Source organism: Cnephaeus nilssonii (genome assembly GCF_951640355.1).
Source record: "Cnephaeus nilssonii genome assembly, chromosome: 14".
Taxonomy (NCBI): domain Eukaryota; kingdom Metazoa; phylum Chordata; class Mammalia; order Chiroptera; family Vespertilionidae; genus Cnephaeus; species Cnephaeus nilssonii.
This window is the reverse complement of record NC_137085.1, coordinates 38692783-38708738: the sequence shown is the minus strand read 5'-3', so window position 1 is coordinate 38708738 and position 15956 is coordinate 38692783. Positions and strand designations below refer to the sequence as shown.

The following is a 15956-nucleotide window of genomic DNA, read 5'->3' as shown; positions in this document are numbered from 1 at the left end:
TGCTAATGTGAGGCAATGTCCTCAGGTTTCCAGGGATACCATGATTGGGCTTAACACAGGTATGAGAGAAAGAAAACGAAACAAAGCTCCACTGAAGTGAAAAAAGCAATGAAGGTATGTGGGAAAGAGAGAAAGAGGCAAGTATGCTGAAGACTGGGAAAATGTTAAGAGTTCCTCAACCCAGCAGAGCAGACCTGAGAAACAAGACACTCAGAGTAGAAATAGGTAACAATTTCTCCTCTTCTTGTTGAGATGTCATCCCAAGGGCACCGTTCCCTTGGAAGACACAGGGATAACTTTCCTCATATCATTCCTGATCACCTCCCAATAGAAGACTCTCTAAGACATCAGTCTTCTCCATCCATCCATTTTAGTGCCACTTACACAAATCTCAGTGACCTTTCTTCCCAACCGTCACTGCTTCATGAGAACATTCCAGATCTTTCTATCATCCAAACACCAGGACCTTCTTTTCTAATTATCCCCAACTTAGAGTGCTACTGGTGACCACCTCAGGTGCCGTCACACAGACAGGAAGATGTCTTATCATTACAAGGTGGTCTTCTCTTAAACTAGGAATATGAGTCGGACTAGAACTGAGACTTTAGCCCTAAGGTGTAACACAGTACACACTGTGTGATCCTCTACACAGTCCCCCAAGGGCTGGGCACAGAATGTGCTCAGGCCTGAACTTCTCATATCCTCCCACTCCATCCCTCACCACTATCCTCTCGAAGGTCAGGCTAGGAATAAACTAGATAATTCCTCCAGAGCTTGTGGTAGACTGAACAATACTAACCCCCCCTAAAAACAATATTAGCTCCCTAAAAATGCCCACGTCCTAATCCCCAGACCCTGGGGATATGTACTTAACATGGCAAAAGGGATTTTTGCAATGTAATTGAATTAGTAGTTTTGATTTAGGAGAATTATCCTGGATTATCACAAGAGTCCTTATAAGAGGGAGGTAGGATGATCAACATTAGTAGTTCAAGGTTATGAGATGTCAGAGCAGAGAACAGAGAGGGAGAGAAGATTCTATGTTGTGACTGTGAAGATGGAGAAGGAGGCCACAAGCCAAGGAGTACAGGCAGACTCTAGAAGCTGGAAAAGGCAAAGAAACAGATTCTCCCCCCAGAGCCTCTACAAGGTTAATAGCCCCCTGGACCCATTTTAGACATCTCACCTCCAGAACTGTAAGATAATACAATTGTACTGTTTTTAGCTGCTCAGTTTATGGTAATATGTTACTACAGCAATTGGAAACTAATACAGAGGTGTTTCATCTTTAAGGGATTAAGGCTTCCCCCTAGTTAACCAGATACAGCAGCTGGACAATGAACCAGTGCCAACATCCATCTTTAACAAAATAGCCACCAAACGAACATTGACTGGGGATCTGGCCCTGTGTGTGGTGCTGGAAAATCAGACATGAATGGCATGGCCCTGCCTTCGAGTAGCTCAGAGAGTCTCCCAGTAGAAAGGCTGAGTCCACAGCAGCTCTAATATGATTCAGCTTTTCCCCCAGTGCCTGTGCTTAATGCTGACTGTAGTTATGAAAACAAACTGGCTTATGGTCCGGTCTAAACTTGACCAGTGGCTCACTAAAAATGCAGGAGAGCCTGACTTCCATTCAGTGAGGTTAAGGTAAAGCTGGGGAAGCAGCTGCCTCTAAGAACTGTGTGCTAAACTGCAAGGCCAGCAAATCTCAGCTTGTTGCTTTCTAATTAAACCACCCTCAATTTCCACCCCTAAACGTTAATAAGGACGAAGAAAAGACAAGGATCAGCAGCTCCACTAGGGTTAGCGGAGGAAGGACTGGGGTGATGTGGGCCTAAACAACTCAACTCCAATTCATCTCTCTGTACAGAGCAGATTTAAGGTTTTAATTTAATTTTTAAATACATGGGCAAAGCAGAGTCTCACTGCCAACAGAACTTTGTGTCATGATGAAAATGCTCTATATCTGTGCTCATGCAACTGAGGAACTGAAGTTTTAATTTTATTTCATTTTAAATTCATTTAAATTTCAAGAGCAATAGAGTGTGTGGACAACGCAGCAGAACAAAAGATAAAATCTGATATATAGGAGGGAACACAATCAAGGCTAGAAAGAGAAAGTTGAGATTGTGGGAAGACATCATCACACTTTCTGCTTTCTTCAATGGAGCCCTGACTCACCCCTGCCTTAAATGGGCTCCCTCTCCTGGGAGACCCCCTCCATCCTCTAGCTCATTTTTACAGACTGGTTTCTGTCCTGCCCAACACGGCCAGTCCACTCTGACCTCTGCTTTCTCTCAACTCCTAATGACATTATGGTTGAATCTATTTCTTGGATATTCATCTGAGTTCCCAAGGATAGCCATCGGCACCACAGGGACATTGTCTCATTCCTTGTGCATCACCCCTCCACCATGGCACACAGTGGGGAGCAGACAGAGGAGGTCTGGGAGATATGTGCCATACTTAATACCAAGACAGACTCTTTTCCTCCCTTGGCAGACGCGACCTGTGTGCAGGACTGCCCTGAGGGCTACTACACTGACGAAGACAGCCGCCGTTGTGACCCCTGCCACAGCTCTTGTAGGACATGCGAAGGGCGACACAGCACGCAGTGCCTCTCCTGCCCACCAGGCTGGTTCCAGCTGGGAAAGGAGTGCCTGCCCCAGTGCAGGGAAGGGTAAGTTGCTCAGCCCACTTTTCCCTCATCTAATCCCATAAGCAATCCAGATCTCGCTATGAGCAAACCCATTCTGCAGATGAGGAAGCTAAGTCTCAGAACACTAATATAACCAGACTGAAGTCTCACTGCCAGTAAGGGGCAAAGATGAGAGAGTACAACCCAGGCCTAACAGGGTCCAAAGGATTTCTGCCAGTTCGGAGTAATGAAAAGGGGAACAGGAGAGGCAAGTGACCCAGCACGAGAACACAAAGGGTCAGATTGTGAAATCAGACTCACATGCCAAACTTCACTAACAATTCCAAGGCTGCAAGTGATCACAAGGAAGAGGTGACGCATTCTTCCCTTAGAGAAATTCAAGACCATGAATGTAGGTTCTTTCGTTTCTGCATTTGGATTTGTTCTATCACATTTAATATGTGATGTCTAAGCAATGTTATGTATAATGTTCCTTTCACAAAAGGAACAAATTTCAGTTAAATATCTCCATTTAATTCTCCACTAATTCTCTAACCTGCCATGCCCTCCCCCCTTAAATTCTCAAGTTACATGTTTAATTGCCATAAGCAACCTAAACACATTGACGTATCCTTTTGAAAAGCATTTCACAGGTAAGAAGTCTCTATTATTTTTCTTTTTCTTTTTTTTAATCAAAAGGTCTTCTGACAAGCATATTTGGAAGAAGATTTGACTGGGTCATCGTTTCTTGTTTGTTTTTTTTTACCCCCAGGCATCCCCACTAAAGAGAAAGATTGATTACATGCCTGTTGCTAACTCTTCCTTCCCTAACCTAGAGCACTGAGAGTTTCCAGATTCAGATTGAAAAGCTGTAACCTTAACCTTTCCCCAAATGCTTTTGCCCAAATTGGCACATTTTTCAGTTCTATAGCAATCACTGTTTGTATGACTCATTTTAGTACTATACACTGCCTTGTGTTTTGATTTACCTCATCATTTATTTGCTCTTTCATTCAACACATGCTTAATGAAAAATACCTTATATGTATAAGGTGAGTAAGACAAAGATTTTGACCTTCAAGAGCTTATTCTTCTTACATATCTCTTCCCCAAAAAATGACAAGCTCCTGGAAGAAAAACACCTCTTCTTTTTCACACACGTTACTACAACCCTCAGCACAGAGGCGCACACATTACAGCCTTCAAAGCACACTAGCCATACCAGATTGACGCTGAAAGGGCCCTGCCAGATGAGAGAGGGGCTGGACCTGCCTGCCTTCGCCCTTCCCCTTCATCGTAATAAGTGCCTGAAAAAAATCTGGACCCCATATAAAGAGTCTCCATCTTCCTCAAATCAAGTCATAAATATTCTTATGCACAAATGGGGGTATAATTCTGTCAACTGAATAGATCGCAGACCATGGATTTAAGAAGACAATTGTTCCATAGTGTGTGAAAGTTGTCCATTGGGAGACAGGCATGGGCTGCCATAAATCTCTTTAATGGAGAATAAATAGGGTATTAATGAGGTATAAGTGGAGATATTTAACTGAAATTGTTCCTCTTGTAAAATCAATGACCCACATGCATGGCATAAACTTCATGTTAAATCTGTTTGCCATGGAAAGGCAGGTATGCAATTCTCTGCACCCTGTCTCAACACACAATTATTTTAGTGTTTGACCTCAGAGCAGGATCTTGAAGGCCCCAGTTACCGTTTGTACTTATGCACAAGATCCTCTTCGAAGCTACAGGCTCAAGAGATTTCACAAACACCTAATGCAAAAGAGTCATCAAAGTGTGCTGTGGCACTCTACTCTAAATGTGACCCAGTAAACTCCCCACTGTCTTTCTCTCAGCGTCACCCTTTAATCATTTTCCCAGGGTTCCTATTGATTCTTTTCATCTTCATAACATTAGTGAAGAATGTCTGTAGGCTGCTTTAGAGTTTACATAGCATCTCCACTTACTCTGTAGCTTTACATTAGGATTTGATTTAGCAACTATTGTATGAGGTTGATATTATTCTCTCCATTTCACAGATGAGGGAAGCAAGTCTCAGAAAGGTTACAGTGACTTACTCAGTCACAGAGCTACGAGTATATGGTGGAGTAAAAACTAAAAATCAGATCTTCTGGCTTCAATCCTGTGTATTCCTTCCATTCTGTATGGATTTTCACTTTTCCCTATTGCTTTCTCTTTTGAATCTTACGTGATCTTTATCAACAATTCAGTTCATGGTAGATGCTTTCTTTTGTTAACCTCTCATCATCTTCTCTCTCAAATACCTCACACTTTCACTGAGTGACTCACTGTAATTGTTATTTAGTAACTATTCTTCACCTAACTGTACAAGGTGAAACAATATTTGATTTGCCACAAGCTGGGCCACTGAGGTACAAGTATACTCACTCAGATCAGTGACAGATGGCTAGGTAGAGGCAGACTCAGCTGTATCTAGCCATGGCGTTAGTTTTCAACAAGTCAGTAGCACTGAAATAAACTTAAAAAAACAAACAAACAAAAACAAAAAAACCTAATGGACCCAATAGTGTTGCGTCAGAGAAACCAAGGGTTTAACCTTTGGGTTTCTACAATAGCTTCACTGTGCAGATGCCCAGAGATGCCAAGATGACTCAATGACCTCAAGAAGTTCATCTTTGACAGTGATTCCTTTTATCTCTTATACCTTTTGTGAATTTTTTAAAATTTACCTTCAAAGAATGGACTGCTTTTTATAGTGTTACTTAACAATGTTCAAATAACATTGTCCTACTTTACTAGCTGTTTGACCTTAAGCTAACTGTCTAAATTCTGAGCCTCGCCCTAACTGGTTTGGCTCAGTGGATAGAGTGTCAGCCTGTGGACTAAATGGTCCCAGGTTCGATTCCAGTCAAGGGCATGTACCTTGGTTACGGGCACATCCCCAGTAGGGGGTGTACAGGAGGCAGCTGCTTGATGTTTCTCTCTTATTGATGTTTCTAACTCTCTATCACTCTCCCTTCCTCTCTGTAAAAATTCAATAAATATTTTAAAAATAAATAAAATTAATAAAAAATAAAAAATAAATTCTGAGCCTCAGTTTTTAGATATGTAAAATAGAAATGAGGATTAAGTATGAAATTCATAATTATCACTAATATACATTAATTACTTATAATGTGTCAGGCACTGTTTTATCAAGTTTCTCAGTAATAACTTGTTTAATTTTAGGTACTAACATTAGCCCCATATTACAGACCTGAGATACAGAGATGTTGTGTGACTTGTCCAAGGTTGCCCAGCTCAAGAGTGGTTTGGCTGGGCTTTGACCCCAGGTAATCTTGTTCCAAAGGGCAAGCTCCTAACTGCCACACTCTAGTGTTTCATTTTCAGGTGAAATATTAAGTTTATGAAGTCCCTAGTGTACTATCAGGTATATAATAAAAACGTAATGAACAGTGACTATTGTTATATTTGGTGTCCAAAAACCTTTTAAATAGAGGTTACATGTATTATTATGAAAAACCATCAACATCACTTATGCCACTTCCTATTTCAAGGTTGTTTTTATATTGAGAAATTAGAAGAACCATTCAGAGGTACATTTTAAATATCTTCCATTCTCTGATCCCATTCAACACAACTTAAAGCTCAAATTTTCAAGTACATAGGGACATATAGAAGGCAAAGGTAGTAAATAATTATTGGGGTGCTACTATCTTCTTCTATCTACATACTAGTATATAAAAGGGTAATATGCAAAGTGCCCCCTCGGGAGTTCAACCAGGAGAAGGGGAATTTGATCGCTCGCTATGATGTGTGCTGACAACCGGGGGGCAGTGCAGAACATGGCAGGTGACCCCAGTGGCGGCCACAGGGTGCTGAGGAGTGAGGGAAGGAGGAGGTAGGGAAGCAGGGAACCTAATAGGCCCTGATCACTGGCCAGGCCTACGGGCCCTATCCATACACAAATTTCATGCACCAGGCCTCTAGTATGTGATAAGAACTAAGTCCTTTTATATGTGGTATCTAACAATTCTCACAAATAGCAGGGGAGAGGCTATAATGCTTAATTTGCAGATAAGAAAACTGAGCATCATTAGATTTATTATCATAGTTAGTAATAATTCTAACGAGAAAAAGGTAATTCACCCAGTTTATAAATTACCGTATTTTCCGGCGTATAAGACGACTGGGCGTATAGAAGATTTTCCTGGGTTAAAAAGTCATCTTATATGCCAGAAAATACAGTAAGCTTGTGTGGCTAACCATTTTTCCAAAGCTTAGAATTCAGTCTTTGCAGGAACATTAGGGAACTTGTTCCCCAGCATATGTCATCAGTTTGGCTCAAATAAACTCATAGAAATTCTCAAAAAAAAAAAAAATTTAGTCTTTGCTTCCCTCCTTGGTTGCAGATATTATGCAGCAAACTCCACTGGACGGTGTGAGAGGTGCAACAAGAGCTGCAAGGCCTGCAGGGGCCCAAAGCCCACCGACTGCCTGTCTTGCGATACATTTTTCTTTCTGCTCCACTCCAAGGGAGAGTGCCGTCGCACCTGCCCAGATCATTACTATGCAGACCAAAAGACACACACCTGTGAGAGGTGCCATCCGACTTGCCATGAATGCAAAGGTGAGGCTGTACCTATCATTTTGCACGTGTGAATGGAACAATACAAAGTTTTCCTTCCTGCTCAGCCCCTCTTGTTTCCCCACCACCTTTGGTTGGTCCTCTTGCTTGACAACCTCATAGCCAGTCCTCCAGCATCAGCACCCTCTGTATTCTCTCAGCTTCTGCCTCTGACCTCTGACCTCTGACCTGGGCTACTCCTGTACCACACCGATGCCTCTTCAGATTCTCCCATTCTTCAAGACCCAGATACATGTATTGTCTCCTCCAGGACGTGTTTTACACCTACTCTGTCTTCCTTCTCTACCTGTTGATCTTGGGATCTACCCAGTGAAAGTTATTTTTATTACTTCAACAACTACTTACGAAATCTGCCTCAAACTCTCCCAAGCTCCATTCCGAGTTTCCAGATACCTACTTATCTGTCCCAGAGATCCTTAAAATCAACATGTCCATTTGACAAAGGAGGCATGAACATACAATGGAATAAAGACAGTCTCTTCAATAAATGGTGTTGGGAAAATTGGACAGATACATGCAAAAAAATGAAGCTTGACCACCAACTTACGCCATACACAAAAATAAACTCAAAATGGATACAGGACTTAAACATAAGACGGGAAACCATAAAAATACTAGAGCAATCCACAGGCAGCAAAATGTCAGACATATGCCAAAAGAAATTCTTCACTGACACTGCCCCTAGGGCAATGGAAGCTAAAGAGAAAATTAACAAATGGGACTACATCAAAATAAAAAGCTTTTTCACAGCAAAAGAAACCATCAACAAAACAACAAGAAGGCCCACTGCATGGGAGAACATATTTGCAAATGGCATCACTGATAAAGGTCTAATCTCCAACATCTACAGGCAGCTTATACAACTTAATAAAAGGAAGATAAATGATCCAATAAAAAAATGGGCAACAGACCTAAATAGAATCTTTTCAAAAGAAGACAGAAGGAAGGCCAAGAGACACATGAAAACATGCTCAACGTCACTAATTATCCGAGAGATGCAAATCAAAACAACAATGCGGTACCATCTCACACCTGTCAGAATGGCTATCATCAACAAATCAACAAACGACAAGTGTTGGCGAGGATGCGGAGAAAAAGGAACCCTCGTGCACTGCTGGTGGGATTGCAGACTGGTGCAGCCACTGTGGAGAACAGTATGGAGTTTCCTCAAAAAACTGAAAATGGAACTCCCATTTGACCCAGTAATCCCACTTCTGGGAATATATCCGAAGAAACTAGAAACACCAATTAGAAAGGATATATGCACCCCTATGTTCATAGCAGCACAATTCACCATAGCTAAGATTTGGAAACAGCCTAGGTGCCCGTCAGCAGATGACTGGATCAGAAAACTGTGGTACATCTACACAATGGAATACTATGCTGCCATAAAAAAGAAGGAATTCTCATCATTTGCAGCAACCTGGGAGGAATTGGAGAACATTATGTTAAGTGAAATAAGTCAGTCAATGAAAGAAAAATACCACATGATCTCACTCATTTATGGATAATAAAGAACATTATAATCTTGAACAAAAAGATAGATACAGAGACAGTAAAGCATCAAACAGACTGTCAAATTACAAGGGGAAGGTTAGGGAGAGGTGGGGGAGATAAGAGATCAATCAAAGGACTTGTATGCATGCATATAAGCATAACCAATGGATGCAAAACTCTGGGGGGTGGGGGCATATATGGGAGGGGGGTGTGGGGAGGGCAATGGTAAGATATGTACACATATAATACCTTAATAAAAAAATTGAAAAAAGAAAAAAAAAATAAAAAAAAAAAATCAACATGTCCCACAGCAAACACAACCTGGGTTTCCTCTGATATTTACTCTTTCTGTTAATGGACCCACTGTGCTCTCCCCCCAGGTCATCCTGTACAATAGTACTGGAGTGACCTTTCTAAAATCCGTATCTGCTCACTTTCCTCCATAGCGTGACACAGAAATGTGATCATGATGAATCCATGATAACTCTCTGAATAAAAAAGGGGCCGCATCGTAAACCTCACTAGCCCAGGGGAGTCCCTGCATGGAGGGCCTTAAAAACTCAGAGACCTAAAGTAACCACATACGATGATTTGAACATAAGAATTCCCAGCTAAAAGGGAGTCGTAACGGGGAGTCATGTCCTAGGCCAGTATCTTCCCTGACAAAGGCCAGTCTTTACCTTAAGGGAGCCTGTCCATTGTCTTTTTGCATCTCAGACAGCATGACTTTGAAATGTCAGAGTCCTCTTCTTTTCCAGACCCTTCAAGGCACAACTGCCTGAACCAGAGCACAAGACCACCGATCCCTCACTATTTTCTCGTTCCTGAATATTACTATGTGCTGTAAATGTTATTAATTATCCTGTACCCACCAATGTAAAGAAGTATATATTTCTCTATTTTGCCTTTATATCAATCCCAGAGATTTCGCCACTTTACTTTCTCCCATCCCCTTAACTATCACAAATGGATTTCATGTAACCCTCCTAATATCTCCTCCTTTCATTCTAATGTATAAAATAAGCTGCAAAACTGCTATTCTCCAGAGCATTTTCCCAACCTGTTGAGGTTTTACCTCCCAGCAATTATCATCAGTTTGGCTCAAATAAACTCATAAAAATTCTCTACAGATTTGGACATTTCTTAGGTCCCTACCTCCTACAATATTTCAATTGGTAACTTGTAGGATATATTCCTGTCATCTTTTTTTTATGTTTGCTATTCTTAGCCCTTTTTCTATGTAAATTTTATAATCAGCATTTTCTCTAGAAAGCCTTCCCTAACCACCTCCACTCTGTGTTCCTTTAGTGCTCTGCGTTCATTCATCTCTTTGTTTATTCCACAAATACTTGTCCAGCACTATGGCCCAATGTCCAGACAACTGTGAACTAGACAGACAAGGTCCCTGAAGCGCAGAGGGCCTATTTTGTAACAGTTGACTTATTCTTTGTCCCTCACTGTAAACTGAGGTCCGAAAAGGCACAAATTAATGTCTTACCTTTGTAGCTCTAGCACTGAGCACCGTCACACGGGCAGGCGGAGGGTTGCGTCAGCTCCTCAGCAGCCGGTGGCAGCTCCAGGAAGGACAGTCATACCTGCGGGGTCCTGTGGGGACATCAGTGAGCTCCAGCCAGGGAAGCAGCCTGGGACCCCGGCAGAGCCCGCCGCCAACTCCAAGCCCCACTATGGAGCAGCTGCCATAGTCCTCGACCCGTCTCGGACAGTGGAGTTCTGCCCTACGTATGGCCTCCACCTTACGCCCATCACAAGGATGACCATCAGCATGGCCCTTCCGCAGCTGAAGCAGCAGGACGTCCATCTCCAGCTGGGAGGTGCTGGAAAGGCTGAGTGCACGGGCCGCCGCCACCACCAGGCGCCTGCCCTCCGGATTTCCAAGGGCACCGTGGCCTGCATGCGCTTCCAGGGCGGGGTGGACAGCAAGAGTCTGGTCCAGTCACTCCTGGCCTGCTTCCACGGCAAGACTGTCCTCAAGGTGCTCGCCACCAAGTTCAACATCCATGTCCCCACCAGCCACGCCTGGGGCTCCTTCTCCCCCGATGCAGCCGGGAGAGGGGCCTACACGACTTCCCAGGAAGGACTGCCCTGAAAATGGTTTACCTTGAAGGAGTCGGGCTCAGAGAAGCCCAGCGAGGTGGTCAAGGTGTTTGTGAAGTGTGGGGGAGATGGGCCACGTGGGCACCCCCAGGCCGGACCCAAACCGTGAGATGACAGGCCGGATGTTTCCAGGTGCACGTCCTGTACGGCGCCGGGTACTGAGAGTGCACGAGCTTCGCAGCTGAGAGCTCCTGCGGAGGGAGCTCACGCGGGAGGCCAGGGCGTGGCGCACGGAGCTCACGTGGGAGGCCAGGGCGTGGCGCACGGAGCTCACGTGGGAGGCCAGGGCGTGGCGCACGGAGCTCACGCGGGAGGCCAGGGCGTGGGGCAGGAACTCACGTGGAGGCCAGGGCGTGGCACACGGAGCTCACGCGGGAGGCCAGGGCGTGGCGCACGGAGCCCACGCGGGAGGCCAGGGCGTGGCGCACGGAGCTCACGTGGAGGCCAGGGCGTGGCGCACGGAGCCCACGCGGGAGGCCAGGGCGTGGCGCACGGAGCTCACGCGGGAGGCCAGGGCGTGGCGCACGGAGCTCACGCCGGAGGCCAGGGCGTGGCGCGGCCGCGAAGGCCTGGCTTCTTTCCTCCAACCAAACCCGTGGATGGTGCCTTAATTGAGTGAAACCGCAACCGAGAAGGCAGGAACTTCAGCAGCTGGAACAGCAAAGAGGAGAACAAAAGCTCCGAGACAGAGGCAGAGAGCAGAAGAAAGGAAACAGCTAGAATTGGAGAAAGAAAAAGGGGAGCTTTGCAAGAGGGAACAAAAACAGAGGGGCCGTGAACTCCATCGGATCAGAAAAGTCTCAAGAAGCTACAGTCAGCCCAAACCGGTTTGGCTCAGTGGATAGAGCGTTGGCCTGCGAACTGAAGGGACCCGGGTTCGATCCCGGTCAAGGGCATGTGCCTTGGTTGCGGGCACGTCCCTGGTGGGGGGCGTGCAGGAGGCAGCTGATCGGTGTTTCTAACTCTCTCCCTTCCTGTCTGTAAAAAATCAATAAAATACTTAAAAAAAAAAAAAAGAAGAAGAAGAAGTAACAGTCAGAGGAGCAGGGAAAGCTACAATAAACGATGAAACTACACCACTGCGAGGAACCCGCAGTCCCCCCGTTGACTGCGGGGCTGCTTAGCGGGCTCAGGTGCCTGAGGGATGTGCTGGGCTTGGTCTTCAGCACGGAGCCGCTTCCCTCTGCTCTGGGCCAGGATCCCTGCATTTCTCTGCAACCCGGGGCCAGAGTCACAGCCCCCACTTAACCTGGGAATGGTCATGTGCTATTCAGACCTGTCCCAGAATGTCTTTTGTGTCTCTCGCAGCATGATGTTTCGGCAGTACCCAATAGAAATATAACGCAAGCCATACCTATAACTTTACATTTAGGAGTCACATTTAAAAAAAAACTGGTAAAATTAATTCATATATTTCCTTTAATATGCCCAAAATAGTATCATTTGAATAAAGCAATCAACATAAAGTTGATTGAGATATTTTACATTCCCTTTTTTTGTTCTAAGTCTTCGAGATCTGTTTATTTTATATTTACAACACAACTCAAGTTGGGCTAGTGCCAGTGGTCGGCATACTCATTAGTCAACAGAGCCAAATATCAACAGTACAAGGATTGAAATTTCTTTTGAGAGCCAAATTTTTTTTAACTTAAACTTCTTCTAACGCCATTTCTTCAAAATAGACTCGCCCAGGCCGTGGTATTTTGTGGAAGAGCCACACTCAAGGGGCCAAAGTGCCGCATGTGGCTCGCGAGCCACAGTTTGCCGACCACGGGGCTAGCCACATTTCAAGTGCCCAACAGCACATGTGACTAGTGGCTAATATATTGGACAACACAGTTCTAATTTAGAACAGTGGTTTCCGATGATATTTTAATCGTAAGCCACCTTGTTCAGATGAAATCTTAGCCTGAATTCTACTATATAAATTGATCAAGGAAGAGCTACTCCGATTGCAGCACAGGAGTGATCTGAGAGACCCCTCTCATGCTCCCTATTTGCCCCTCCCCACCCCTTCCAGGCAGTCCTTCAGGCAACTCCAAGAAAACTCTACTGTACAGTGATTCCCACTCTTCACTCATTTGCATTTAACTCCGACCTTTGAAAGAATTTCTCTTCTAAGCTGCAATAAGGAATGTTCGTGTGTGTTTTCATTCCAGAGCCACATACAAAACTTCTGCTGCTCAAAACTTCTAATTAGAATAAGATAACAAATGGGAGAACACATTGAGTTGGGGGTGCAGTGGGAGGGTGGTGGAAAGTTGACTTATCATTGTCCATGCATGGTAAATATTGGCTTTTTATTAGTTGTTTTTTTTTTTTTTTTGAAAAGTTGAAGATATCTCTGATACTACCATTACTAGGTGTGTGGGGGTTTTATTTCCATTAGGATTGCCAGGTAAAATATTGTATTTTCATTTGCTAAATCTGAAAACATAATCCCAACCCCTAGTGCAGTGGAGTAGGCTGGGGGGTGGGGGGAGGGGAAGAAACTTGGTTTCTAGTCAAGATTAGGCACCATCATTCAGTAAGTTAAGAAGCACCGCTCAATGTCATTCAATCAAAACAGAACAACACTAGCTTTTTTAGGGGATTGGAGAGATAATTAGTGATGTTGTACGGATAGTGTTGTTGTTTTTTTTAAGAGCATAAATTTCTTTAATTGGGTTTGAGATTTCCTGGGCATATTAAAGATGATGATTTTCAAGACCCAAAAGTTCATCAATACATCCAGACTATGAAATACTATTCAGCACTAAAGAGATACGAACTGTCAAGCCATAAAAACACGTGGAGGAAACTGAAATGCTTTGTACTAAGTGAAAGAAGCCAGTTTGAAAAGGCTACATATTGTGATTCCAACTATATGACATTCTGGAGAAAACAAAACTATGAAAAAAGTAAAAAGATCAGTAGTTGCCAGGGACAGGAAATAAAGAGGATGAATAGACTGAGCACAGAGGATTTTTAGGGCAGTGAAAACACTATCCTATATAATAAAAGCCTAATATGCTAAGTGTCCAGTCCACAAGTTGGCCATTCAACTAAGCAAAGCGCAATATGCTAATGATATGCTAAGGCCACTCAACCGTTCACTATGACATGCACTGACCACCAGGGGACAGAAGCTCCGACCGGTAGGTTAGCTTGCTGCTGGTGTCCAGCCAATCGGGACTGAGCAAGACGGGCCGGACATGCCCTGGAGCCCTCCCTCGTCCCTCCCCGGCCCCGATCATGCACCGGTGGGGTGCCTCAGCCTGGCCTGTGCCCTCTCGCAATCCAGGACACCTCGGGGGATATCGGAGAGCTGGTTTCAGCCTAATCCTGCAGGCCGAGGGACCCCACTGGTACACAAATTCATGCACCAGGTCTCTAGCCTATGTAATAAAAGTCTAAGCAACCATTACGGTGGAACAACCAGAATGACCAGTCGCTATGATGCGCACTGACCACCAGGGGGCAGACGCTCAACGCAGGAGCTTCCCCGTGGTGGTCAGTGAGCTCCCACAGGGAGAGCACCGCTCAGCCAGAAGCTGGGCTCATGGCTGGCGAGTGCAGCTGCCACTACGGGAGCCTCTCCTGACTCCACAGCAGCAGGCACAGCAGGCCAAGATGAGCACAAGCCGTACCCAGCCCCGATTCGGCTCCTCCCTGGCTGCCTGCCTCTTGGCACACTGCTACATTCACCGAGGGGTCCCAGACTGCAAGAGGGTTCAGGCCAGGCTGAGGGAGCCGCCACACACACCAAGTGCATGATTTTCATGCACTGGGCCTCTAGTATGATATTATAATGATGATACATTTGTCCAAGTTCATAGAATGTTTAACGCCAAAAGTGAACCCTATCGAAAACTATAGAATTTGGTGTATAAAATTTGAGGACAGGTTTTCTCTTGAGCTGTATACTGATTGAAAAAAAGTATGACTTCCTTTCTTCTTAAAGCATTAGTCATCAGCCCAGCCTGCATGGCTCACTGGTTGTGCATCGCCCTATGAACCAGGAGGTCAGGGTTCAATTCCCAGTCAGGGCACATGCCCAGGTTGCAGGCTCAGTCCCCAGTGGGGGGCATGCAGGATGCAGCCCATCAATGACTCTTTCTCATCATTGATGTTTCTCTCTCTCTCTCCCTCTTCATTCCTCTCTGAAATCAGTAAAAATATATTTTTTTAAAAAAAACATTAGTCATGATACTAAGAACTGAGGATGCATGAAAAATAAAAGGAAAATTTAGCAACCTATGTAAGTAATTTGCCAACTAGATTATATTTTATTCACATTTGACTGCCTACTAATATTAGGGCATTTTTTTAAAAAGTTTAAAAGCACTAGGCACAGTGGGGGAGGGGAGAGGAGCACACCAAGGCCTAATAAGTACATACATTTGTATGCAATTGGTGCCTCCATAACTAGTTTATTCCTTGCCTTCACACACTTAGCTTTTTATTTATCTTCCTCACAAAATTGTTTGAAATAAAAATCCAGACTGAGTAGTCCAACCCCCCTAACTCTCCCAAGCTGCCTCTCTCTGTGTAAATAATGCCATAAACAGGCCCCAGGGTTGCTCTGCCGTGGCGAATTCATCCCATGGGGGTCAGTCCAAGGTAGAGCAGATGGTGAGCTGACCTGAATTTTAAGGAAATACCAAAGCTGTCTTTATAGGTCCCAAGTCTCCTGCAGATCCTTAGAAGCAATGATAAATGTCGGGTGTTAAACTTGAAAACATAGAAAACATTCTGGAAATTAACAAACTGCCTTTTGCAAAAGACTGGATGCCCTAAGTGTGGAGATTTTGCAATAAATCAATGTAGGAGATTTAAAGGGAGTTACTGATTTGTTATCCACGGTGACAGGTAGTGTCTTTGGGGACTGCCCAGGACCTAGGCCTCAGCCACATTGCTGCTGGTCTTCTGAAAAAAATCCCACCAACTTTAAGGTACACATTTTGTAACCTTTTTTTCCTCTTTTAATTTTTCCTACCCTTAATTTCCCTTCATAAAGAAAAACAAACCCCACACTTCTGTATTTTAAAATTAGAGTAAGACGTGTAAACTATATTTTAGAAAAATGTAGGG

The 15956-nt window shown here is 44.2% G+C and overlaps 1 protein-coding gene across 2 annotated transcripts in view; it reads left to right on the top strand.

Annotated features, from left to right (window-relative positions):
• Positions 1-15956, top strand: part of PCSK5 (proprotein convertase subtilisin/kexin type 5) — a 413193-nt gene that overhangs the window by 387727 nt on the left and 9510 nt on the right. For both annotated transcript variants that reach the window (XM_079791288.1, XM_079791287.1), the window contains 2 exons: positions 2503-2680; positions 7036-7253. In XM_079791288.1, the coding sequence (XP_079647414.1) occupies positions 2503-2680; positions 7036-7253 (396 nt within the window). The remainder of the gene's footprint in view (positions 1-2502; positions 2681-7035; positions 7254-15956) is intronic.